At 34.7% G+C, this 27,192-nt stretch overlaps 1 protein-coding gene across 5 annotated transcripts; it reads right to left on the bottom strand.

Moving 5' to 3' along the window:
• Positions 1-16,794: 16,794 nt before the first annotated feature.
• Positions 16,795-26,355, bottom strand: LOC111512827 (uncharacterized). Of its 5 annotated transcripts, none has more exons than XM_074182166.1 (7): positions 26,203-26,353; positions 24,274-24,349; positions 23,094-23,222; positions 21,641-21,676; positions 19,954-20,065; positions 17,334-17,398; positions 16,795-16,877 (listed from the first exon to the last, which is right to left on the bottom strand). In XM_074182166.1, exons 2-7 carry the CDS (start codon positions 24,343-24,345, stop codon positions 16,860-16,862), a joined length of 432 nt encoding a protein of 143 aa, XP_074038267.1. In that variant the 5' UTR covers positions 24,346-24,349; positions 26,203-26,353; the 3' UTR covers positions 16,795-16,859. The 5 variants fall into 5 exon arrangements, with proteins under 5 accessions (XP_074038267.1, XP_074038268.1, XP_074038269.1 ...); XM_074182167.1 differs by lacking the exon at positions 26,203-26,353 and adding an exon at positions 26,040-26,150; XM_074182168.1 differs by lacking the exon at positions 17,334-17,398 and having other exon boundaries at positions 26,203-26,355.
• Positions 26,356-27,192: the final 837 nt, after the last annotated feature.

The following is a 27,192-nucleotide window of genomic DNA, read 5'->3' as shown; positions in this document are numbered from 1 at the left end:
CCTATGTTTATTGCATCAGGTATTGAAGTACAAAGTATTCATGGAGATCGTCTGCTATCTGCAGACACTTGTATGCATTATTCCATCATTCATATTCGTTAACAAACTTACGTGTGAGTACTGGCCCTTTTCAATGAATTCTAATATCCATTAGGGTAATCCGAGAGGAACCTGGCGGCTACGGTCACTAACAAACACTCGTTAATTAATTTCAGATGTATGTATCTTTGTTCTATCATGAAGTTTCAGTTGAAGCCAACTTCCCAGTTTTGCAGACAATTTATTGTGCTTTGTGCATTCTAGCGGGTCAAGAAAGAACGAAAATTACTACGAGAAACGGGAATACCAAAGCATCAGAGAATAGATTCTCTAAGTGTTTGTTTGAAGGTGATTGACAATGTTTCATGATGAATTTCACTAGTTCGGACTTCCATTGTCTACTATATAAAATGATTTGAAATCCCTGAAACAACTAAAAAAGAAGAATTGAAAATGAATAGCTGAAAATAACAATTATATTAACCAAAATAAACCTGAAATGGAATAATAGTGAAATAAAATACAAGTGAAAATAGAACAATTCAATAAATAAAAATAAAGAAATGGAAAATGAAAGAAGAAAATAAAAATAAAAAGTCGAGAAATTCCAAGTCACGTTAGTTCACGACGTTTTAATTGTTAGTATCTACAATCGTCTTCGGTTGATGACTGGACTGATTCCTCCGAGAGATGACTATTTATAGGTCGTTCGAGTACTTTCACTTATCCCCGCTTTCCATTTTCCGCTTCACTGATTCCGTGGGAGATGACCGTTTTGGCGGGAGTTGGTCATTTTTCGCTTGATGATGAGTTTCCATATGTTGCGTATTTCTACGCTGGCTTGGCTGAATACGTTGTTGGACAACATATATGCGGCTTCATTGAATTTTCTCCTAAACCAATGTTCCTCTCTGTGCAAGATCTCAGCTTGGGACCACTCGATGTTGTGTTGATGGGTCCAAACATGGTTTGCTATTCCTGATTTGCTGGTTTCCCCTCGCTGTGTGTGTTTCTTGTGCTCGGCAATGCGAACATTCAATGACCTCTTAGTTTCACCAATATAGGATTTTCCGCACTCACAGGGTATCCGGTAAATGCAATTCTTGGAATCGCAGTCCGCGTTTGGGGGCCTGATTTTCGTGAGACTGCTACGGATAGTGTTACCGGATCTGAAGCAGGTTCTGATATTGTACTTGGAACCAATTCTTCTTATCCTCTCCGATATTCCTCTGATGTAGGGAAGTGCAAGCACTGGTTGTGACGGCTTCTTTTCCTTGCGAGGCTCCTGCTGTCTTCTAGCCAAAGTCTTTTCTACCATCGCTTTGGAGTAGCCATTCCGTTGAAGATCATTTTTGATGCTGTCTAGTTCCTTCTCGAGACCTTCCTTCGTGTTACGAAGCCCAAAAGCACGGTCTAATAGAGTCTTGATGATTCCTCTTTTAGTCGATTGATGGTGGTTGGATTCGTGGTGCAGATACTGTCCTGTATGAGTGGGTTTTCGGTATACAGATGTTTCCCACTTAGTGTCGATCCTCTTCACCAAAACGTCTAAGAATGGAAATTCGTTGTGGATTTCCTTCTCCATTGTGAAATTGATGGAAAGTCTCACGCTGTTGATGTGTTTCAGGAAGGCGTCTAGTTCAGTATTCCCATGGTTCCATTTTATGAAAGTGTCGTCAACATATCTCAACCAGACTCGAGGTTTCTTGTGGGCTTCTTCAATGGCTAGAGTTTCAAATCACTCCATATATATGTTGGCTATGACTGGTGAAAGTGGCGATCCCATTGGCAGTACCTCATCTTGTGTAAAGAATTCGTCCTTCAGTTGGAAATAACAGTTTCGTACACAGCATCCTAGTAATTCCATAATTACTTCTATAGGTATATTCGTTCTCTTTTTCAGGTTCCCGTCTTCGGATAGCTTTCTCTGTATGATTTGGAGTGCTTCTTCGACCGGAACGTTGGTGTAAAGGCTTTCCACGTCAAAACTAATTAGTTGATCTTCCTGTGTGACCTCAATTGACTCTAGTAGTCCGACAAAATGCCTTGAATTCTTCACAAAAGACGATGTTTTTCCTTGTAATGGTTGTATCAAGGGAAGTAAAAATCTAGACAAGTTTTGAGTAGCCGAATCGGTCTAAGTGGAACGTCCTTCTTGTGGATTTTGGGTAGTCTATACAAGTAAGGGGGCTTACTGTGGTGCGGTGTTAGCGATGATCTTTCCGTGTCCGAAAAATAGACTTGATGTTTTTTCAAAATCTGGTACAACTTCTTTTCGATTGATGCGGTAGGGTCCCGTACAATTTTTGTATATCGTCCCTTCTGAAGAACCTCTTCGATCTTCTGTTCGTAGAGAACGGTATCCATTACCACAGTAGCGTTTCCTTTATCTGCAGGTAGGATCTTGATGGTGTTGTCTCTACGTAGGCCGTTCAGAGCTCTACGTTCTTCATTGCTGATGTTAGATGTTGGAACTGGTTCTCGATCCCGCTGTTCTCTAATTTTCCATCTGAACTCTTCTGCCTCGATCTGGTCGATAAGGGAACTGGTGGATTCCACTGCAGTGATTATTTCCAAAGTGGGCACAGATGTTGGCGTAATGGCGAAATTTAGGCCTTTTCTCAACAAGGATTCCTCTATTCCCGTGAGCGGGCGGGAACTCATGTTGATGACGTTGGCGGCTTCATAGTTGTCCTGTTTTCGGTCTGTATTTGGGCAGACCAGTCATCACCCGAAGACGATTGTAGATACTAACAATCGAAACGTCGTGAACTAACGTGACTTGGAATCTCTCCACTTTTTATTTATATTTTCTTTTTTCATTTTTTCATTTCTTTATTTTCATTTACTCAAATGTTCTATTTTTACTTGTATTTTATTTCACTATTATTTCATTTCAGGTTTATTTTGGTTATTATAATTGTTATTTTCAGCAATTTTTTTTCAATTCTTCTTTTTTAGTTGTTTCAGGGATTTCAAACCATTTTATGTTAAGTAGACAATGAAAGTCCGGACTAGTGAAATTCAGATTCTCTAAGTGCCAGAAACGTTCCATTGACCTCTCATTGTTTCACTGACGATTCTCCATCTTTTGTGGCTTTGTTCAATTATCAAGTGCTATTATTTCAATAATATACAGGGTGTAACTAAATAACTGTAAAACATTCAAGGAGGTGATTCATCAAAAAAAAGATAGGATCTTTCATATAAAGAAATTTCATTGGAGCATCCCTTGTTAAGATACAGCCCCTTAAAGGGGGTTCATAAAATTTGTATAACAATTTTTTTCACAAGCACTAACGGAGTTACAATATTGAAATTAACCTGACGTTTTGTACTACCGAAAAGACACTTATCCAGAAATTTATTTGGTTCACCCATGGTTGTAGGGGGTGGAAAACGCAACCCCTAAAATTTATTTCCGATGTAACTTTTTGTCTTATTATTTGTTTACCATTTTGATATTTTTTTCCGATAGCCTATTCTATTCTAAATAAAAAATGTCTATTGGATTTTTCGCCCAAAATAAACCAGTTCGCAGCTAAAAATCATTTTACGAACAACTACAGAGATACATCGTCATAAATGCGAAAATACGAAACTAATCTATCTAGTAGTTCGCTATTGGTCATAGTGACAATCAAATTGATATGACGCTGTCATTTTGTGAATTTTCGAACTTGAATTAATACTAATTGTGGAGGAAATGGCTGATACGCATTACGTTTACGGTCTGTCGCAGGTCTGTTCACATAGAATATTTGCTCGACTTCATTAACGATTACGAGAATATTGTTCATTCGACAAAAGAACGCAGGATTGTGGTTGCCATCGAGAAGTACGAACACCACAGCTTGAGGAAGCAGTACTTAATTTGATTGAAGAACAACCAGTACTAGAAAGATTGCAACAAAGTCAATGATACTCCATAATTGAAAATCGAAATTCTTTCAGAGTATTCAATTCCTCTTCCTAAGTTGGAGCGAATAACAAAATGTCACTCCATCTAGTGGACGAGGTAATAACCAACGGCATATCTGAAATTTGCCCTCTAAATAAGAAAGAAAATGTTTCTCATTAGTCAGTTGACCATGCTTGAAGACTGGAAGAAATGAACTTTGAACGTTCAAACCAGTCTCGGATATACCTACACAGTAGGTTGAATGGACTGGTGCCTATCAGAAAACAACTCCCCTGGCTAGTACCACGAATGACGTTGAATTATATTCGACAGGCGTCAATGTAGGAATCTTCACAGAAAATTTTCTGCATATGCAATTGGCAATACAACTGAAAGAGTCGACCTTCCATTTTGGAAAGGGCACACTTGCAGACCGGTTTCGGGCTCATTAGCCACTAGTCAGTTCAAGATAGTTGCCATTATCGACCTGAAGTCAATGATATTTCATAATTGATAATCGAAATTCTTCATCAGTATTTCATTTATCTTCCTTAGTTGGAGTGAACAACAAAATGTCACTCCATCTAGTGGACGAGAAACTAACAACTAACAATTCGAATGCCTGGATTGTGAAAATATTTCCAGATTTTTTTATTCTTGAAGCAACTAGGGTCATATCATGTCGAACAAAAAAATTGGGTTCGCCCTGAGGATGGTAGTATCTGCTCCTTAGGTTTGTAGTACGAAAAATCGATTCCAAATGAAAAAAGTAAGGGTACAAACTAAGTCACATTTCTCAAGTGTTGGCTCATTTCCCGTTTTCGAGTACTCTCGATCCGATTTTCCATCCAAATCCGATACACACATCATGCGTGGCCAGGTATGAGAGGAGGACGTAAAGCACTTCGAAATATGAAGTCGAATACAAACATGGCGAACCGGACGAGGAAAATTAGCTGCGGTAATGCATCACGGAAAATGTATGTTGCGTATGGGCTCAACGTGGCGATTACATTTTTGAAGTATGACTCGATTATCTGATATATGCCTGAAGGGTTGCTTGTGCAGGTGGATCGCTTTGAGCTGATAATCATCGGATTTATGGTTGTAGTGTGGCCCGCTTTGGACGGTGTTTTGTGTGTATGTTTGGAACGAGAGACTGCGGAGCGTATCGATTTACTGCAGAAATTGCTGGTGACTCAACTGACGAATTATAATATTTATTCAACGATTAAATATTATATATTAAAAAAAATTATAACGATATACATGTCATAATAATTTTTCGTATGAATCAAAAAACTACTGGTATATATAATATTGAAAAATATTTCTTATTGAAAGTCTGATCACCGTTCAAAAGACAGGCATATGATTATTGAGGAAATAAATGTTTCTAAATTAAATTCAAAACATTCATCCATTCCAATATCACGACTCTGTAGTATTTCATTAATGTCTGCCAAAAATGGCTATTTTCCAGGGTACTATCAAGAACAAGATTGTAATATATCCGATAGACATCCATGCAGGTTTCCTCACAAAAGAAGCTTCTCGCTCGTCCAATAATAGAAGTTTGCTGAAATTATTAAAGTTATCACCTGCATATCGGTTTCAGGTTTCAGGGTATTACCCTTCATCAGTGCTGGACAGATCAAAATGGAACGGTAGTGTGTCCGAAACCTAAATAATTCAATCGTGTTTCGAACACATATACGAAACCTCCATCAGAGGAAAAAACTATTGAGTTGCTCATCGTGAACAAAGCCCCAACAAAGAAGCATCACTTCAACAAATATCACAATGGAATTTCTAACCTTTTTTAGTTTCACAATGGAGAAGTAGGGTGCCAAAAGTTTTTCTAAATTGATTTATTTTCAAGGAACAAACACAAACACTACAGGAAAATTTTCAAGGCGTTCTAAGAGCGGTGTAGCTATTTACGTTGGACATGAATCGCTGGAGATTGAGTCCATTTGGAAAAACATTCTCAGGAAGTTTATTCCACATAAACGCGGTTCTCCAAATGATAGAGTTTTTGAGCAGTGGAGTTCGAGTTGTACTGAATTGAACATCAAAACGATGAGCAGCCACAGTTTATCGCGTATTTCTGATATAAACAGCTCTCTGTGGAATGAAATGTGCCAATTCACTTGAACACCTCTCGTGAAAGTGATGTGTCTGAAATCAGGCGGAGGGCTCATTTCTGGATGGAGTTCAACTGCTTCAGGGTATGCTTAGGGGCGGAGCTCCATACATGAGAACAATACTTCGAAGAAGCTCTGAACAGAGCTTCATATAGCACAAAAGTTGCCGATGTCCTGGAATCCAAATAAAATGTTATACCTCCTCAACAACGCTGGAGGTGATCGTTTTCGAGATATTCACAATTTTCTGTATCGATGCATATTACTTTATAGCCAAATTTGATTTCAATAATTTTTGTCACTCTTCGCTTGCAGATTAGGTTAATTAAATCGAGTAGGCTATGAAAGTTTGTTTATAAAAATAAAAGTTCCCTGTCACATTTTCAACTATTGATTGACAAATTCACAGTTCGTAGTTTATAAAGTGATTTTCTGGTACCATGCCCAACTTTACGAATGCTGAAATGACTGATATGGTTTTTGCAAGCGATAGAAGATCATAGGTCAAGGATAATCACCAAAATAACTCCGTCTGATACGAAAAGATACATCAAGAATATGATAATAAACGAGTGGCAGAGGGAATGGCTCCAGACGAATTCGAAACTAGACGAAATAAAGCCATCCGTTAAACCCTGGACACACCCACCAAAAACCAGAAAACACCAGGTAATCCTCTGTCGACTTCGTATTGGACATACCAAATTATCGCACGATTTTCTTTCATCACGCGAGGAACAAACTATTTGTGATATATGTGATACAGCATTAACTGTGAAACACGTTCTTCAAATTTGTCCCAAGTATCAGGAAGCATGAATAGAATTCTGAATACCGGAAAAACTACGAGAAACTCTCAGTGAAACTTGCAATATTGAAAATCTCATGTCATTCTTGACAAATATCAATATGTATCGTTTAATTTGAATACAATAAGCATGTAATGTGAAATGTAACGTAGCGCTAATAACCCTAGTGGTTGATGCGCTTATCTTGAAATAAAAATAAAAAATCGGAGAAGTATTATGTTGAATATTAGGAAAATAAACTTATCAAAATTGAATGAAACAACTATTACAACAACTGTTCAAAGTGACGACCCCCAACATCAATACAAGCTTCTACTCTCCTCATCAAAGGATTCCGCACCCGTTGAAAAATGCCCGGAGTGTTTCTCATCGTTTCGCAGCAAGCTATGATGCGATCCCTCAACATTGCCTCGTTTTCAATGGGGCTAGCATGAACTAGTGATTTTAGCTGTCCCCAAAAGAAAAAATCGACGGAATTGAGGTAGAGTGACCCCCCCATTTTAGTGCTATCGCACTAAAATGAGCAGGTGCTTCATCATGCATGAACCAAGAGTGATTTCGGAGACCAATGGGAACATCTTCCATGAGTTAGGGAAGCTCGTGTTCCAAAAAATGTAGGTTGGCATCTCGATTCAAACATAAGGGGAAAAAATAGAGCCCAATTAAATCATTCCCTATTATGCCTACCCATACATTAAAAGACAATAATATGTCTTGGAAATGAGTTTGCGTTATCGCATGTGGGTTATGTTCCGCCCAGATGCGATTGTGTATTGAAGTTTATGATACCATTTCTCGAAAAATTAGCCTCATCTGTGAAGAGGATTTTCGATAAAATTTGCGGATGTTGTTCGACTTTTCTTTGAAGCTATTGAGCAAATTCCATACGTGGTTGGAAATCACGTAGCTGAGTGCCTGGACACGCTGAATATAATACGGATATAATTGCTGTTCTTTTAAAATTTTGTGAACTGTCATGTGACTCACATTTGAAGTTTGACTAATGTTTCTTATACTCGTCTCTGGATGTTCACTAATTTCTCCGAGAACCGCCTCCTCCAATTCTCCAGTTCTTGTAGTCCGTGGCCGTCCTATTGCAGAATGTGTTTCAAAGCTTCCAGATTCGGAAAGTCGCCGGAAAAGATTCGCAAATGTCGCTGTACAAGGAGTCACGCGTTGAAGATACCTTTCCTGAAAGATGCGTCTGGCCTCGCTTGAATTTCCGTCAGCCAAGCCGTATGCAAAAACCATATCAGTCATTTCAGCATTCGTAAAGTCGGGCATGGTACCAAAAAATCACTTTATAAACTACGAACTGTGAATTTGTCAATCAATAGTTGAAAATGTGACAGGGAACTTCTATTTTTATAAACAAACTTTCATAGCCTACTCGATTTAATTAACCTAATCTGCGAGCGAAGAGTGACAAAAATTATTGAAATCAAATTTGGCTATAAAGTAATATGCATCGATACAGAAAATTGTAAATATCTCGAAAACGATCACCTCCAGCGTTGTTGGGGAGGTATAACGTTTTATTTGGATTCCAGGACATCGGCTATGAAGGCACATCTTCAACAGCAGCAGGTACTAGAGATGATTTCGAAGTGACTTTGATGAGTTTTTTAGGCTTAAAATGGACACCAATATGTCTTGGCACAATCATGATGCTGGAATTGCAAAGGCATCTTCTTAAAAAGGTGTTCGAGTGAATTGGCACATTTCATTCCACCGAGAGATGTTTATATCAGAATTACGCAACGGACTGTGGCTGCTCATTGTTTTGATGTTCAATTCAGTACACCTCGAACTCCACTGTTCAAGAACTCTTTCATTTGAAGAACCGCGTTTATGTGAAATAAACTTCCTGAGAATGTTTTTCCAAATGGACTCAATCTCCAGCGATTCATGTCCAACGTAAATAGCTACACCGCTCTTAGAACGCCTTGAAAATTTTCCTGCAGTGTTTGTGTTTGGTCCTTGAAAAAAAAATCAATTTAGAAAAACTTTTGACACCCTAATTCTCCATTGTGAACTAAAACAGGTTAGAAATTCCATTGTGATATTTGTTGAAGTGATGCTTCTTTGTTGGGGCCTTGTTCACGATGAGCAACTATTGATACTCAATAGTTTTTTCCTCTGATGGAGGTTTCGTATATGTGTTCGAAACACGATTGAATTATTCAAGTTTCGGACACACTACCGTTCCGTTTTGATCTGTCCAGCACTAATGAAGGGTAATACCCTGAAACCTAAAACCGATATGCCGGTGATATCTCTAATAATTTCAGCAAACTTCTGTTATTGGACGAGCGAGAAGCTTCTTTTGTCAGGAAACTTGCATGGATGTCTATCGGATTCATTACAATCTTGTTCTTGATAGTACCCTGGAAAATAGCCATTTTTGGCAGGCTAAAATAATGGAAAAAATAATCAAAGTGAGATTGTAAATTTTTTGAGTAATCACAAGGTCCTTTCATGCTCACAGTATGGTTTCAGACAAGGTAAATCGACAGAAGATGCAATTCACAATTTAACATCACGAATATATGAGGCTATCGATGAAAAAAAAACAGCCCTAGGCATTTTTGTTGATTTGTCGAAAGCATTCGATACTGTCTGTCATAAAAACTGCTAAGAATATTGGAAAATTACGGGATGAGAGGAAATATATAAAAATTAATGGAAGACTATTTATCAAACCGAGAGCAGAGTGTCAGCGTAGGTGGTATTATGAGTAGTTCGATGACTGTTACATACGGTGTACCCCAAGGAACGGTACCAGGTCCACTCCTATTCATTATATACATGAACAGTATTTTTAGTGTGAACACAGAGGTGTTATTTTGGTGATTATCCTTGACCTATGATCGTCTATCGCTTTTTTGGCTGCAATATCTGCCTTTTCATCACCAGCGATTCCAATATGCGATGGGATCCATAATAATATTACTTTTTTCTCTAACTCTTCGATTCTATATAGTTCATTTTTTATTAGTAATATTATAGGATTGTCTGTATATAACTGTTGCGTACCCTCAATATCACTCAAAGAGTCTGTTACAATTAGAAATCTATCAGCAGGATGATTTTTCAGAGATAATAATGCTTGTAGTATTGCGAATAGTTCAGCTGTGTATATACATGTGTCTTGGGGAAGCTTGTATTTCAATGTTTCGTCCGGCGATATAATAGCTGACCCAACTCCCTGATCTGTTTTTGAAGCATCGGTGTACAGAATCACATGGTTCTCATAAAGGGTTAGTTTTTGCTTGAATAACTTTTCCGAATTGTTTTTTTCTACAAACTCCGAAATGTAGCACTTTCTAATTGAATAATCAAAACTGACAATTTTTTAAAATTTGGATTCAATAAGCAGTTCGATAATGTCTCGTTCAGAAGAAGTCTGTACAGGTATACTGCATATAATGTTTGATGGAAATATTTAAAATGGTTTCTTAAAAAAATTTCTTTGTTGCTAAAAAAGGCGTTTGTTAATTAACAATCGTTTTTTGCAACTAAATATTAAAATTAAGGCACGATTTTTTTTTCAATAATAAATTCTATTGTTCTGTATGGTTTTGAAAAAACTTTTTTTTTTATTCTTTTTTTAATTGTTTATTAAAAAAAATGTCATGAACAAATTAATTTTTTTTATTTATTTCTCTTGATACTTTGTTCTATAATGGAAGTAACAATGTGTTTTTTTTAATTTATTCTATTTTTTATAAAACTTTTAATATTGTGATACCTTGATACTTGTCTTTTTCATTCGCTCCTTCGCTTTTATAATTATAATAATAATAATATAGCTGGAGAGCGAATTATGCTGGCCTTGTACGGTCAATTCGATACTACTTCTACATCAGACCAGTGTCATGTTTCTCAATTTTTAGGTATGATTGCGAAATCAAAGACTGCGATCAACTTAGCAACTTTACCTCCAACAACAATAGCAACACATTTACACTCATTCATGACGTACTAGCAAGTTCAGTTTTGGATTGGTAATTATAATTTGAATCCGGAAGATTGGAGTTGGATCAAATCTGAAACAATGTTCCTGCCGATAAAAACAACGGAAAAACTGGCGCCTGACGACTTACTTAAGCTGGTTAATTGTGCCTGCCTAAAAGAGTGTAATAATCGATGTGGATGTGAAAAAGCTGGGCTTTCTTGCTCATCTTTATGCAAAAATTGAAAAGGTGAAACATGTTCTAACAGTACAAGGCCATTACTTGATGATGACAATGATGATACTGATATCATGATCGGTCGATTAAATACTATCGATAGTAATCCCGATGGAAATGAAGACGACCTTAATGATCATCAAGATTTTCCAGTAGGAGTTCAAGAATACTGTGAACCGATACTTGAAGAAGTCGAAGAGGAGAAGGTTCAAGGAACATAATGACAATGAAATACAGAAGAAACCACAGGTGATGTGCCACCGCCACTAAAACGATCTGAAAGATTACAAAGAAAATATTAAAAATTATAAAAAAAAACTTTCAACTGTACTAAACATGACTTAATACATTTTAAAAATAACTTTCAGTATGTTTTTGATTTAGTAAATTCCCTGAAAACTTTTTTTAATAAATAACGATCAATAATTAAATAAATAATAGGACTACAACTTCAGTAAAACGCTTAAATTGTTAATAAATTCATAATGAACAAAAAAGACTTGAAGCATATTTGTCATAACTGCAATAGTTTGAAAGTTATGAATGAAAAAGACAAGTATCAAGGTAACACAATATTAAAAGCTTTATAAAAAATGGAATAAATAAAAAAAAACACATAAATACTTTCATTATAGAAGAAAGTACTGAAAAAAAATAATTTGTTCATAACAAATTTTTTTTTCAATGAACAATAAAAAAAATAATGAAAAAATAGTTTTTTCAAAACATTGAAGAACAATAGAATTTATGATTCACAAAAAAAGATGGTTCCTTAATTTTAATATTCAGTTGCAAAAAACGATTGTTAATTAACGAACGCATTTTTTAGCAACAAAGAATTTTTTTAGGAAACCATTTTTTTTCTAAAAATCATGATTTTTTTCAGTTAACATTATGCAAAAAAATTTCGAATTGCTCATAAACAATGTATTTGTTTATGATAAATTTATTAACAATAGCTGTAAAAAATTTTTAAAAAATTATCAATTAGTTTTTAGTCATGAGACATTGAAACAATAGAGAATAAAAAAAATTGTAATGTATTTTTTATAAAATTATAATTTTCAATCCTTAATAAAAAAATTGAAAATGAAAATTTTTTCATTTTGGCAAAAATAATCTATTTTTTTGCCTATCAAGGATAACTTCACCAAAGGAAAAAAATGCCAGGGTTTTAGTTTAGTAATTATAGGGATTTTTATATTAACTTTCAATTCAGAAAAAGTTATTAATTAACAAAATTATAATTAACGTTGAAATTGGGTTGAAAATTTTTTGACTGCGGATTATTGTTTATTGATGTATCCCAACATCACATGAATTTTTCCATTCCTGAATATTCACATTTGATATGCTTAAATATTTTTTTTTGTTTTTATGTCAGAGTGACGAAAGGCGCACGGAAGCCAGACTACCCGCTCTAGGCTCTATTTTCAGGGCTCTGTAAAAATTATAAATAATCGAGATACAGTTTCTGAGTCGTAACTTTTTTTACGCAAATTCATTGATCTTTTCAAATCTTTTTTCAAAATTCCAAAATTTTAAAAATTTTTCGAGATATTAAGAAAAAACTAAAGCCTAATTTTTTTTCACTCAATTGTTTATAACTTTTGTAATTTTTATCGGCGCGTTTTCGGACCTTTTCTCAAACTTCCTAAGCAAAAATACGAATCGAACGACACCTTGGTCGTAATTTTTGGACAGGGCTGACAAATGTCACCAAAAAGAGCTAAATAGAGCACATGTGAACCAGACTATGACGTACGATAGAAGGTCGCCTGTTGATCTTCGTTTTCGAAAGGCATATCGATGATCGCTCAAGATGTGGAAGCCTTCCAAATATCTGGTGGTTCAAGGCTTTCTCAATATCACTGATAGCAAAGCAACTGTCTATAGTCATTTGGAAGATTTTTTGTCTCCTTTTTGGGAATATGCTGAACGCGAGCAATCTTCCAACAAGAGGGAAAAACACCTCCTGTGTAATACAGCAAAAAAAAGTCTGCGAAATACTGGTGCGAGTTCATTTGCGCACTTTTCAAGTATACGAACACTTCATGAGGACCAGACGCCTTTTTAATTTTGAGCTGTTGAGTAGACGTTGCCGAAAAGTAATTTTCGGCATTGTGGATTCTAGTGTAGAAATAATGGATGATAACTTCCCCAGAAAATAGACTTTGAAGTGGGACACAAATTATTCAGCTAGTAAATTTGCTCTTTCTATGGGTGTTGTTGCAATCGAACCATCTCTCCTTGAACTATTCCTTTTTCAATTCGAAATATTCCATTGTCCAGCGCATATCAGCCGCAAAATGTATCGTTCTCCATCGGGTATTTGCCAAATCCTAAGAATAATGCATCCATCAGATATCAGTTTTTCCAGTCGTAAACAAGATAAGTTATAAAAATGTATATTTCATCCAACAGTAAAGTTGATTAATTTTTGAAAATATCGCAAACTGTTATCACTCTTCACGTTAAAATTTTGATAACCTTTACGTCTCTCAATAACTATGTTGCATTGTTTTGATGATGCATCGAAATAAATGATACGTAACAAAATAATTCATTCAACAATAATTATCGACAACATAAATACATTGCTAATTTTGTTAAGTATGTGATAATTAATCATCAATTCACTAATATAGGAATGTAGGTGTTCACGGCTGATGTCAATGTTTCGATTGGCTTTCGGGTTTTGCCGTGGTTTTTCTTGTTAACAATATGCAAACGTTTCAACTATAACTACGGCAGTCATCTCCCATGGCGTGGTCGAAGTACTCTTCTTGACGTATCAAATATGAAAAAAGATCTGGAAACTGAAGGATATTTGTGAAAGATATGTTCTCTGAGAGTAGTCAAGTTCAAAGATATATATATATATATATATATATATATATATATATATATATATATATATATATATATATATATATATATTTATATATATATATATATATATATATATATATATATATATATATATATATATATATATATATATATATATATATATTTCGGTAGAAAACCTTAAAGGTATCGACTGTAGACCGAGAAGTCTGTAGTTGCTGAATATGCACTGCCAGATGGGAAACACAAGATCCTTTTTGAAAAATTCGATATGCTAGCAACGTCGAATCATTATTCAACAAGAATGTATGAACAAGTCATAGAAATACACAAAGACCAAGAGAACTTCAACTGGAAGAAAGAGAGAACATATCTACCAAATATCTGGCACATAGCATTGAAAGGCATCAAAACAAAGCCATGTCACCCAAATCGCTCAACCAGCAAAATTGGTTCATAATTTCATGGTGCTGCAACAGTTTTATTTTGTTGGTATTTTATAATTACTTCCAAAATGCTAATCGATTATATTAGACGAGCCGTGAACATAATACAATTGTAAGCAATAAAAGTATTTTATAAATTTTTCATAAACAAGTTTATGAAATAAAATTAAAAATCCGTTATAAAATAGTCACGAAATTATGACAGAAACGTTTTTACAATTAACTTATGAAATATATTTTTCTATGAAGGTAAATTATTTTGTATCTGTGAGCTTTTTATGCTCTTTATAAAACTATTCCAAGATTATTTTATAACTGCTTCCTCTAGCTTTAATGAAATCATTTTACTGGAATATTTTCGAACATATGTTTGTTTTCATTACCATATTGTCACTTTAATGATAATTTTCCAACTATTTCATAGTATGGTATATTTACTTCTATTTCAAAACAATAAAATAACTGTTATGAAATCGAATTGCTTCCGCTGATATATATTTGCTGTCACCAAGAATAAAATACAGCATTTAAGAAGTACCAGTTGACATTGATTTTAGAGATTGTGTAATGAAGTATAATTTGTCAGTTTTATTTGACTAGCGTCCCAATAACTATATACCTGATAACGTTGTGTATTATTGGTCATTAAAGAAAAATAAAAGGAGTGGTTCATTTTAGACGAAGTCCCATGTAACGTAGTGCGTTAATGTTGTTCTTGCTAAAAACAGAAAAAGGTTATTGATGAATAAAATCCGACGATTTAAGTGGAGCACCAATATTATATACAGTCAAATCAATGGCTCAAAACTCATTCGAAATTCAGGAAGAAGCTTCTTAGCCAAAACATCCCGACAGATAATATTTATCCAAACAATACGTGAGAAATCATATCTTCATTTTTAAAGAAATCTTCAGCTTTAAAAGCAGTCCGACTCTGCCGTAATACCATCACTCGTAAAACTAAGTCTTTCTTAACAGTTTTATAGTGGTAATGTATAAGCTTGAATATGTTAAAACTCTTGCTATTGATAACAAATTATTTTATAGAACGACGCCATTTTAAAATGGTAACAATTCGGAATACCGACATTAGATGAGTTGAAAATATGAAATACTGCACATGTAGTGATATTTACAGATGAAAAGTACATAGATATGATAAGATTATATTATTTAGAACAAACAGAAATAATTTGTGACTAGAAAATTAATACGTCGACAGAGTGAATTTTTGTATAATCAATAATTTTTTCCAAAACTGTTGATAAAAGATTGGCACGTTTGAATTTTACTAATAATAGGCTATATATTTGTCAATAAAATTTCATTCGCAGTTGAAATAACAATCTTTGAAGCATAAACAATGCCTTTAACACTTTTGTAAGTACAAAAGTAAAATTATTGAAATGGCCCAAACCTTTCTATTTGTTAGTTTTTAGTTGGTGACATATCTATTATATTTTCCTAGTGTCCAGTATAAAATTACTTTTTGCGCCTTCAAGAAAATATTTTGAACACTTTTTTATTTTATCGTTGTAGTTCAAGGATACACTATATTTTATAAATCTCAGTTGGAGTTACTAAAAAACTGTTACTGAAATTTTATTTAAATAATTTTATAAAATTCTTTACGAATAGTATTAGAAAAATTTTATAGTAACTGCCGAAATGTTTATAAAACTGTTTTGTAATGTTTGTGAAAGGCCTGACAAAATATTATTGAAGACTATAATGTTTTATAAAACGGTTCCAATTTCCTATTTATAGCTGTTTTATAAACACATTGAGAACATTTCTGGAGGAAATACAGTTTTATAATTTGTTTCTCCAAAACGTTTTCACAACCATTATAAAATATAAAATTGCTAGTTGGGCGCGCGGGAAATACACGCAATCCCGCCATTACAGAAAGTGAGCGAAAATTCAGAACTATGAATGACCTGACAGAAATGTGAACTTCGGTTTCAGTTGATACGTCAAGAAGATTGTAACCAAAGAAGACCACGGCCAAACCCGCAAAGCAATCAAAATAGGTAAAACATGATAGTTCGTACTGGAACCTCTGGCATAAAATGGATCCATCGAAAACACTTTCCCTGCACCAGAACAAAAATTACGGCCTCTCGACGCGCGTTTCGCTAACCAAGATAGCGTCCTCAGGAGATTATTATGTCTGACTTACTGACAGTCATAAACGCGTGTCGGGAGATCGTAATTTTTGTTCTGGTGTTGTGAAAGTGTTTTAAATAGTTGAAACATGGTTTGAACTTCTGACAGGACAGGCTAGAAATTATCAGGAAAATGAAAATTTCTGATTTTTTGTACAATATTTTATTAAACTGTTTACCTTAGTGATATAGTTTGCAGTTATTTTATGAAACGGGAGTTGAGGAATATTTCAGGAATGTATGTTTTTCATCAGTTCCCAGGTAGTTTTTTCGATTCTATATTTGAGAGTCCATATTTCTCCTTACTCAGAATATCAGGAATCTCTGAAAAAATCACGTACATCATTATTTGTTGAAAATGTTGAACAGGTACATGACCCCCAATATCATGTACATACTTGCGGTACAATTTCTGGTAGTTTTACATTCTGAACACGTTTTAACAGCAGATGGTGTAGATATGGTAAAATAGGACTACACTAAAGTGTTATTACTGCGTCAAACCAAAAATTTGAAAATCTGATATCTCAATGGTGAATGAATTTTAAAATTTATCAATTTGTTTACTGATTTTTTGTTGTACATGGCTACTTTTCTAAAAAGCAGCCATCTAGTGAGTGAGCAAATTGGTATTTCAATGACGAAAAATTTAAACTGATTCAGAGTGCAATATTATATATTTCAAGGAATGAAAGAAGAGTCAATATACCACTGATTAGTTGATGAAATTCAGTTTGATAGTCTGTCAATGAAAAAACGTTAATTAAAAAGAGGACTTACTTCCGTATCCTTTTTGTAAGCGCATTGGACTGTGTACCATAATTGTTCAGTAGCATTATTTGGAACTGAAAATTCACACATATAAATATGAGGTGTATGTTTTCAGAATTTCGAAACAATTCATTCTTTTTTATGAATATCACTCTTTCAATACTAACAAAAAAAATCATACTATTATCTAGAACAAAATTAACGTTATTTGCGCCAAGTTGTTCAGGTCTGAGGCTATTTATTGCATAACCAAGTCACCTTACAGACTGTTAAAATATGAATAGTCAAAAATGTTTGTTAACAGTCAGTGGGCTATGTTTGAAAACTGGCAGAGAAACGTGATTTTCTCTGTATTCCAAAATAAGATGGCCTTATGTCAAAATGAAATTTAGTCAGGTGTCATAATTTGATGGGAGTTACTTGCATACAGTTTGTTCTTTATATTATTCTCAAGTATATATTTGTATAACAACCTTGTATATTCGGGTAGGATTTGAAAAAATGGAGAGATAAATCTCTCATGAAGTAAAGTTTTCTTGGAGCTTCCCTCCCACTTGTCAGTATAGCATTGTTTTTGAATTTTGTAGTTCCACTGATCCACCAACAACAACATAAAAATGTCACAGCTCTTATAGAAATGATATTTTGATGCTGAACTTCAGAATTCAAAGCTGTGAAATAATCTCGAATAGCACAACTCTTGATAAAGCTAGTTAACATCTGCGAATGTTAGTATTACTCAAAAAAACTTAGTTTCGAGATACGAAATTGATGGTAAATCAGAAACATGAGCTTCGATTTGATTTCACTTAAATCAGTTGTACAGGACTTGAGACAAATAAAAAAGTTCAATAAATAAATAGAATGAAATGTATGTATTTTCTTGAAAGACTGACGATAATCAGTGAAGGAGTCGTTTGTGATGTAGCACAGAGAGGAACTCAAATTTGAAGATATTTATCGACCTGATACAAACATGTTTGAAGAAATGAACTTTAAACGTTCAAGCCAGTCTCGGATATACCTACACAGTAGGTTGAATGGACTGACGCCTGTCAGAAAACAACTACTCCCCAGGGTAATACCACGAAGGGCGTATGGAGTGACATTTTGTTATTCACTTCAACTTAGGAAGAGGAATGAAATACTCTGAAAAAATTCCAATTCCAAAGTGGCTAATGAGCCTGAAACCGGTCTGCAAGAGTGCCCGTTCCAATATTGAAGGTTGACTCTTTCAGTTGTGTTGCCAATTGCATATGCAGAAAGTTTTCTGTGAAGATTTGTACACTGAAGCCGGTCGAATATAATCCAAAGCCCTTCGTGGTATTAGCCAGGAGAGTAGTTGTTTTCTGATAGGCGTCAGTCCATTTCACCTACTGTGAAGATATATCCGAGACTGGCTTGAACGTTCAAAGTTCATCTCTTTAAAAATTTTTGTATCTGGTTGATGAATATCTTCAAATTTGAGTTCCTCTCTGTGCTACATCACGAACGACTCCTTTACTCATTATCGTCAGTCTTTAAAGAAAATAAGTTAATTTAATTTCATTTATTTATTGTACTTTATTATTTGTCTCAAGTCCTGTAAAACTGATTTGAGTGAAATCGAATCGAAGCTCATGTTTCTGATTCACCATCAATTTCGTATCGCGGAACTAAGTTTTTTTGAGTGATACTAACATTCGCAGATATTAGCTAGCTTCATCAAGAGTTGTGCTATTCGAGATTTTTCCACAGCTTTGAATTCTGAAGTTCAGCATCAAAATATAATTTCTTTAAGAGCTGTGACATTGTTATGCTGAACTGTTGTTGTTGGTGGATCAGTGGAACTACAAAGTTCATAAACAATGGTATACTGACAAGTGGGAGGGAAGGTCCAAGAAAACTTTACTTCATGAGAGATTTATCTCTCCATTTTTTTAATTCTACCCGAATATACAAGGTTGTTATACAAATATATACTTGAGAATAATATAAAGAACATACTGTATGCAAGTAATTCTCATCAAATTATGTCACCTGACTAAATTTCATTTTGACAGAAGGTCATCTTATTTTGGAAAACAGAGAAAATCTCGTTTCTCTCAGTGACCCCTGTATATTAGAAAATTGGACCCTTCAACACAATTTAGGTTTTCACCCGACAAAAAAAATGGAATACCTTTTTATGAATTATGTGAGTACTGAATGTTTTTGAATGTTTTCAGCATTTTCATAAATCATTCGGAGACAGTTCAGATCGCATTTTTGTTAAAATTGGACGTATTTTACATCGGGTAGAGTTTTTCAATAAGAAAATGATCATTAAATTGAATGAGAATATCTTTTTTGGGAAAAAAGCTATTTGACTTTCTACTTTCCCATCTTCACAAAGTTTGGTCATAAAAAAACTTCTGTGCTTGACTTATACATCTTCGTTGAGTGTTTATTTTGAACTCGATTCCTTTCTTTGTTCCTTCGGAACTTTCCCATGAAGATGAAGAAGTAGAAAACCAAAAAGCTTTTTTTCAAGACAATTATTATTTGATAATCGGAGATATCATTCACGGAGTGTTCTTTGAAATATGGACAATCTTAAAATTAGTTCAGTAAAATTATATGTGCAACACTTGAAAAAAATGAGACTCACCAGAAATCTTAGCCGCACTCAGGCAATCGATGTAATGTGGTAGTTTGTACTGCAAGTTATCTGGCACAAAGTATTTTACTTTTTTTTCATCGACAGTAATATCAGTTGTTATCTGTGGAGAAAATTCCATTAACAACGTCTGTAGTATACACTTATTAACTTTTAGAGGATGCAAGCTCAGCTAGAAAATTGTTGAATTTTTTCTGTAACATTGACAGGATTGAAATATTTTATCTTTGGAATACGTAATTGAATATTGGTATTCGCAATCTGAACTTTCGGATATGATATCATATGTTGAATATATATGTATTGGAAAAACAACAGACAGAACGTGTTAGATGGAAGAACAGATGGCAGTTCGCAACTTCCGGTGCCGATTTTTACACTGAAATTTGCTCATATATATATTTCTCGAATGTAAATATAACTGAAAATCAACGAGAATCTCAATTATTATTATTTCCTCAAGGATGCGCTAGTCGGGCCCTGATCCTCCAAGCCCTTATATATTCAAGAGGGTGCGCCAGCATTATCAACCAACAACTTCTCCACACGCCCTGGGGAATTATTGTTGGTTGCATTCCTCTGGATGCTGCCACGAAGAGAAAATGAGATGGGTAACCGAACTTCTGACGACTTTACAGTCTCCATCCAGTATCATTCCGTCAAACTCAAAAGTTCACGGCCTCCTTGATGTCAGAAGAGTACAATCGTGGAATGGACATTTTGGGATGCAATTTTTTTACCTGAATTCATTCCGCATCATCTGGAGGCTAGAAAGACGTATACTCAGCTCGGGGTGTAACAACGCCACTCACAAGGAGTATCAGCACTGAAGAACTCTCTTCGCGGCAAGTTTCAGCACCAAGTTAGATAGATTTGGTCATCGGAACTGTCAGGGAAAAATAAAGTTGCAGCAACAAATATGCTTGCCGTTCCAATCTCACTCTACTCGTTTGGAGTAGTGAAGTGAACTCGGGATGAGCTGTATCAACTCGACGTCAAGACCCGAAAAATGGTTACGCCTATACTATATCAAGACCTGCATTACACACTTATCGATAAGCCGGTTCTCTTCACATCCAGCAACTCCCCTTCTCGACCTGCTCTGTTTATATACTCGTATCCGTTCAAACAGTCGGTCAACTTCGGTGAGTATTCGTATGTTTGAGATGTATGTTTCAGGCATGTTATAGGTCTGTGATTCTAAAGAACCGACAATTCTCCAATTTTGGGCATGAGAATGGTCCTTTCCGCAGAAACAAATTTGCAATTGGCTGCTTTCTGTTCAGTCATGAGTTGAAAACACTGGCCAGATAGTGGTGGATGCTTGATAGTATTTTCTACCAATGAGTGTTCAGCACATTTTTGCCTAGAACAGCAAAGTTTTTAGAGTCTACGAAGGCTCTTCGAACGTTATCCGGGGTGTTTGGGTTGCGCAGCTCATTGGTCTCAGGCTGTCGAAGCTCTTTGCCAAAAACTTCGGACTACGTCAGGATTGGATTAACAACAAGACGCACAGACTCTTATTATTAATAATGATGTACCAACTACCAAAAGTTATTCTTTTCGCTTCACTAATCAACTTAGTACAATCAAGATAAATTTGACATAGTTATAAATGATCTTCTAATAATATACTTGACTGATAATGCGTAAGCAGAAGAGTGTTTATCATACTTACCATATCAGATATCAAGCCGAGGCATAAAACATATTTCTGTAACGAACAGAAGTATGTTAAAATCATTTACAAAAAGTACAATGCAGAATATACATCTCAACTTTCCCCAAAATTAATAGTCGACATTTTTTCAACTTCGACTTTCTGTTTTTCATTCAACATTTTACATTTGGAACAAACAATGGAAAGTTTCCGAAGAGATTAATTATATTTTAAAAATCCAACCTCCTTTTACTTATTAAAGATCGAATGAAGTTTTCATCAGACAAAATCATGCTAAATGTATGGGTCATTGTCAAATTATTAACTGTTTAAAAATCTGTTCAAAATTTGTTTTTCAGTTAATCAGTTGTCGGTCTAGTCGTTTTAGCGTGCGATTCCTAGTTGATATCTAAACTCAATTCGTTGTCTGATCTATTCGAAAATTTGAAATCAATCATCAGTAGTGATCAACTGATGGGACTGTATTATGTTTAAGCATACCGTAGACTGAAATATGGAATGGACTGTTTATGACTGTTTATAACTGAAAAACTTTTTTTTAACCCTGCGTCCGACATGTGGACTTCTGTAACATTTGTAGACATGTGGAGTATGTGAGACCCCAATATGATTTTTCTGTTAAAATTAACATTTCTTTAATTTCAACACTGTTGTTATGAGAATGCTGTACTGAATTGTAGGGGTTATATTTTTAGGAGTGATTAATTTTTGGGAAAGAAAGTTTTTTGCTTTCTACTATTCCATCTTGATACAACAACATGTTGAGATGTATCAAACAGTTTCTCATTGTCATTGTTACCCAACTAGAAACGGAGACCTCATCAGAATTCCTGCACACAGCTCATCATTCTATGAAAAAAGCCCCTCATATAGAGGTATAAAGTTTTTCAATCATCTTCCCGCAAACCTGAGAGATCAACGGAATAAAAATGTATTCAAATCAAAATTGAAAGTATATTGGCAAGACAAATGTTACCACAGTATCAAAGAATTTCTTGATGCAAAATGAAAATGTGTTTGCTCATATATATGAATATAAATGTTATACATGTTTTCATGTATATGTGAACAGATATATTATATTGTGATATTTTAATATTGTTGATTGTAAATTTGTCTATTATCACACGGTTTTTTATTTCTGACATATCATATATCATGCTGTATGTGATCTGTAAGGATTGAATAAAGATTATTATTATCATTATTATTATTACTATTATGAGATATCACATATGAATTTTTTCGTGATTGAAATTTTTGATGAAATTGTGAACATCATCTCATCAAATATCTCAAAAAATGGAAGTCTGTATTTCTGCTGATGGACTAGAAACGTTAGAAACATGACGTTTCATGTCTTTATCATTACAAATAGAAAAAAGATGAATATTCGAAGATAAAAGTCAGTCAAAACATTTTTCAACTGTGAATTTAAAAAGCCATTCACCTTAATATTCTCATTTCCGGTGAATTTTCCTTGCTGCAGTTCCTTGATTTGTTCCTCTGTGGTACCAGTTATGAGTATACATTTGTTGTGCCAAATTTTAGATGCTGGCCTTAATATTTCACCAAAGTCCTGAAAACAATGCTCATCACAATTCAGCCCTCAAATTTTCACACAGAAATATATTTAATGCGGTCATCACACAAAAGAAATGGTTTCATTAGACAATAGCTATCTTTGAGAATTCCTATTTCATTATCGATATATATTCATTAACGAAGACAGTGGACATTATTTGAGGGAGCAATGTTTTCAGAGGGTCCAAAAATATTCGGTTACTTTAGAATTATGAATTGAAGGGGTTATATTTTTGAGGAGTGATTGATTTTTGGGAAAGAAAGTTTTTAACTTTCTATTACTCCATCTTGATACAAAAAAAAAGAAGAATGAGGGAGTCTTTCAAAGAAAGGAAGGAAGTAACTCTATACATGGATGTGTAGATCATGCAAAGAAGTAACTTTCAGACACAAACTGAAAGAAAGTCCTTCTGAAACAGCTACTTTCATATAAACATTGAATTATACGAAAGAAAAAATTCTTTCGAAACAAATACTTCTATATGAACACTGAATTATACAGAAGATACTTTTCTCTACTCACTTTGTATTTCAAACATTCGTTCGTATCATTCACATGATTTCTACTTTAAATTAATGGTAACAAATTGCACTTACATAGAACACTGCCATCCTCACTGGTATACACCGATGTTTCGCCTTAAGACACTTGCCCTAAGGCTCTTCAGTACCAAATTCGATAACATTATAGAAAATACACACACTTCATTCATGAATTACGATTTTTCAATGTCACGGAATAAGCTTGATCTGCTTATGTCATCGATTCATCGATGACATCGTTATGACATTCATTCACTGTTTCAGGAGGACTTTCTTTCAGTTTGTGTCTGAAAGTTACTTCTTTGCATGATCTACACATCCATGTATAGATTTACTTCCTTTCTTTCTTTGGAAGACTCCCTCATCCTCCTTTTTTTTGTACCAAGATGGAGTAGTAGAAAGCCAAAAACTTTTTCGAATTATCTTCAATAATTACAGTTTTGGACATTTTTTTACCTAATATCAATAAACTACGCATTTTGTGGGAAAATATACATACTCACCTTTTCTTGAATGTGAGCAAGTCTGACAGACGATAAGGAACATGTCATAAGCAATACCACAATCCAAACCATCGTGCTGAGAAATAGAGTGCAAATTATACATCAAAACTCCTGCTGAGAAAAAATCAGAAGAATGGAGCCTGCTTTTGAGTTCTTGATAACAATTATTCATCAAAGTCATTATTCATTAAAGAATATGTGCTTGTTGCTGAAGGCTGAAGGGCTAGAAAGTTCGAGGGCTCACACACAGATGGCGTCACTAGTATTAACTCCATATGAGTTTCAGTTAACCCTTCCTTTTACAAGACACGTGTACATATTTCAAAGCGGTTGAACTATTGGTTTGTGGGATAGAAAATTTTCAGTGAAGCAACTTTTGTTAGTTTGGAGAAAATGAATTAAAAAAATCGGCGAGTTGATGAAGCATTTTTTATCAGCGGAAACAAATACTATTGAAACCATGGCTTGGCATATATAACAGCATTTCGTCACCGACGAAAACATCAAAAAAGTCCACGAGATAATTTTGGATAACCGCAAAGTGGGGTTGATCGAGATGAATGAGGCTCTGGAGATATCAAAGGAATGTGTTGGACATACCGTGCATGAATATTCGAGTATGCGAAAGCTCTGTTGATAGTCGGTGCCACGCAAGCTCACAATCGACCGGAATCAACAACGAATTGATGACTCTGAGGAGAGTTTGAAGCTGCTCCATTATGAAAAACGAAAATTTATGGGTCGATATGTGACAATGGATGAAACATGGTTCCAATATGCCACACCATAATCCAGAAGATGGTCACATGAGTGGACTGTACGGCAAGGTTATGGTATAAGTATTTTGGGATGCGCATGGTATGATATCCATCGACTATCTTGGAAAGGGTGAAATCATCAACAGCGACTATTACATAGCGTTATTGGGCGTTTGGGGCGTTTGAAGGACAAAATTATGGCAAAACGGTCCAATTCGAAGAAAAATTAAAAGTTGTTTCAATGAGACAATGCACCGTGTCACAAATCAATGAAAACTTTGGAAAAATTGCATGAATTGGACTTATAATGCTTCCACATTCACCGTATTCTACAGATCTGACCCCCAACGGCTGTTGGGGGTCAGATCTGTCCTGTTCTCTAACCTCAAAAAAATGTTCGCTGGAGAGGTATCCAGCGTCGATGAAGGGGTTATCGTCGGAACTGAGGACTATTTCGAATCTTCAGATAAATCGTACGATAAATATGTTATAGAAGAATTGATTGACTGCTATAATCGTTGCATAGCCTCCGAAGGCAACTATATTAAATAACAAAATCAAATTTTATAAAAAAAAAGTTTTTTCTTGTCAGGCTACGAACTTTCCATCCCAATGTATTATGAATTAGAATAGTTTTTTGACTAATACAATCAACAAAACAAATATGTGTATTCTCTTTTATAATATGCGATATTGAAATTCAAATTAATGGAAGGATAGTACATACTCTAGTTCTGGTTGATCGAAAGTGACTATTTTAGAATTACAATTCATCACTCGTTTCGGAATTACCTACTAAAGATAATCTGAACTGAAAACAAAGGTAGAGAAATTAACAAAAGAAAATTTTGGAAATGAACGTAATAAGTTTGGAAAAAATCATGTGAAAAAGATGCTGCAGAAAAAAACCATGACACAAAAAATTCGATATCACAAGTAGAATAGAAAAACATCCTGTGATACTGTAATACCAAACGACAATGAAATTCAAAATGCATGTATACTCACTTGCAGAAGAAATAATCGATTTTTCAAACTCTCAAACATTGGTGCATGGAAACATTTTATACTTGGTATGAAAATGTTTCAAAATATCGTTATCGCATTGTTGATCTTGTGAAAAATATACTCTGTCGAATAAGAAATGTTTAATAGAGACGACTAATCTTACCTTGTTTTCTGTTAGTGTTTGTCTCTATTGAAAAAGTGATCTCTTGCAGGATGAAAATGATATTTAAATATCTTGATACATGGTTTTATATGCACTTGAATAAGAGGATGAATGTAAATATTGTTATTGGAAAGGGATAGATGGCCTGGTCAAGTTCATTTAAGTCGGATATGAAAGGTCATCACTGAACGTCTTGGGGAAATATGATACAAACTCACAGAAATAATCGTTGATGAACTCCTCGTTATTTACTTCCAATTATCATTTCGGATCATATATCAAGAATGTGATATTTATTCAATACCATGACTAGGTAGAGACGAATTTCTTGATTATATTAATGATCATTCTCAACCATGAAAGAGAAATAAATTCAAATTCTTCGAAAATTCAAATTGGTTCTTCTCTCACACAGCTGTTGGCGTCATAAGACGCTCGTCTGAAACCAGTGGTTCATAAAAAAATTTAAGAAAATTACCTGTTTCTGTAGATTGGGAAGGGTGAGTGTAGGCCCACAGCACTCATGCCAGATGTGACCCATTGTACACCCTCCCGAGGAGTTGTCCTCCCAGATCAGGGGTCTCCAAACTACGGCCCGCGGGCCAAATCCGGCCCGCCGTGTTATCAATCCGGCCCGCGACAGCCAATGATTACCTAATTGTTGTTACTATTGCTGTGATAAGTTGAAAAAAAAACATAGAATGATAATTACTCGGTTTTATTTACTCGCAAGGTAAAACTTAACGACAGAAATGATGACAAAGAAAACTTAACCTTAGTATCTAATTTTAGGCATATTAATAAGCAACAAATAATTAAAATGAATCACAGTAAAACGAAAACACTAATGAGATTTATGTAACTGTGATTTTCCACCGACAATACTTTGTAGTTGTCGATCAATTTTACTTGTACCAATTATCAAAAGAGGATTGAGATGCTCATCGGTTAATTGAGATCTGTAAACATTCTTTGTGTACTCCATCTCTG

This window comes from Leptinotarsa decemlineata, unplaced genomic scaffold (genome assembly GCF_025532065.1).
Source record: "Leptinotarsa decemlineata unplaced genomic scaffold, Ldec_3_MD MMD2_tig00026328_RagTag_RagTag, whole genome shotgun sequence".
Lineage (NCBI taxonomy): Eukaryota > Metazoa > Arthropoda > Insecta > Coleoptera > Chrysomelidae > Leptinotarsa > Leptinotarsa decemlineata.
This window is presented reverse-complemented; position numbering and strand designations above follow the sequence as displayed.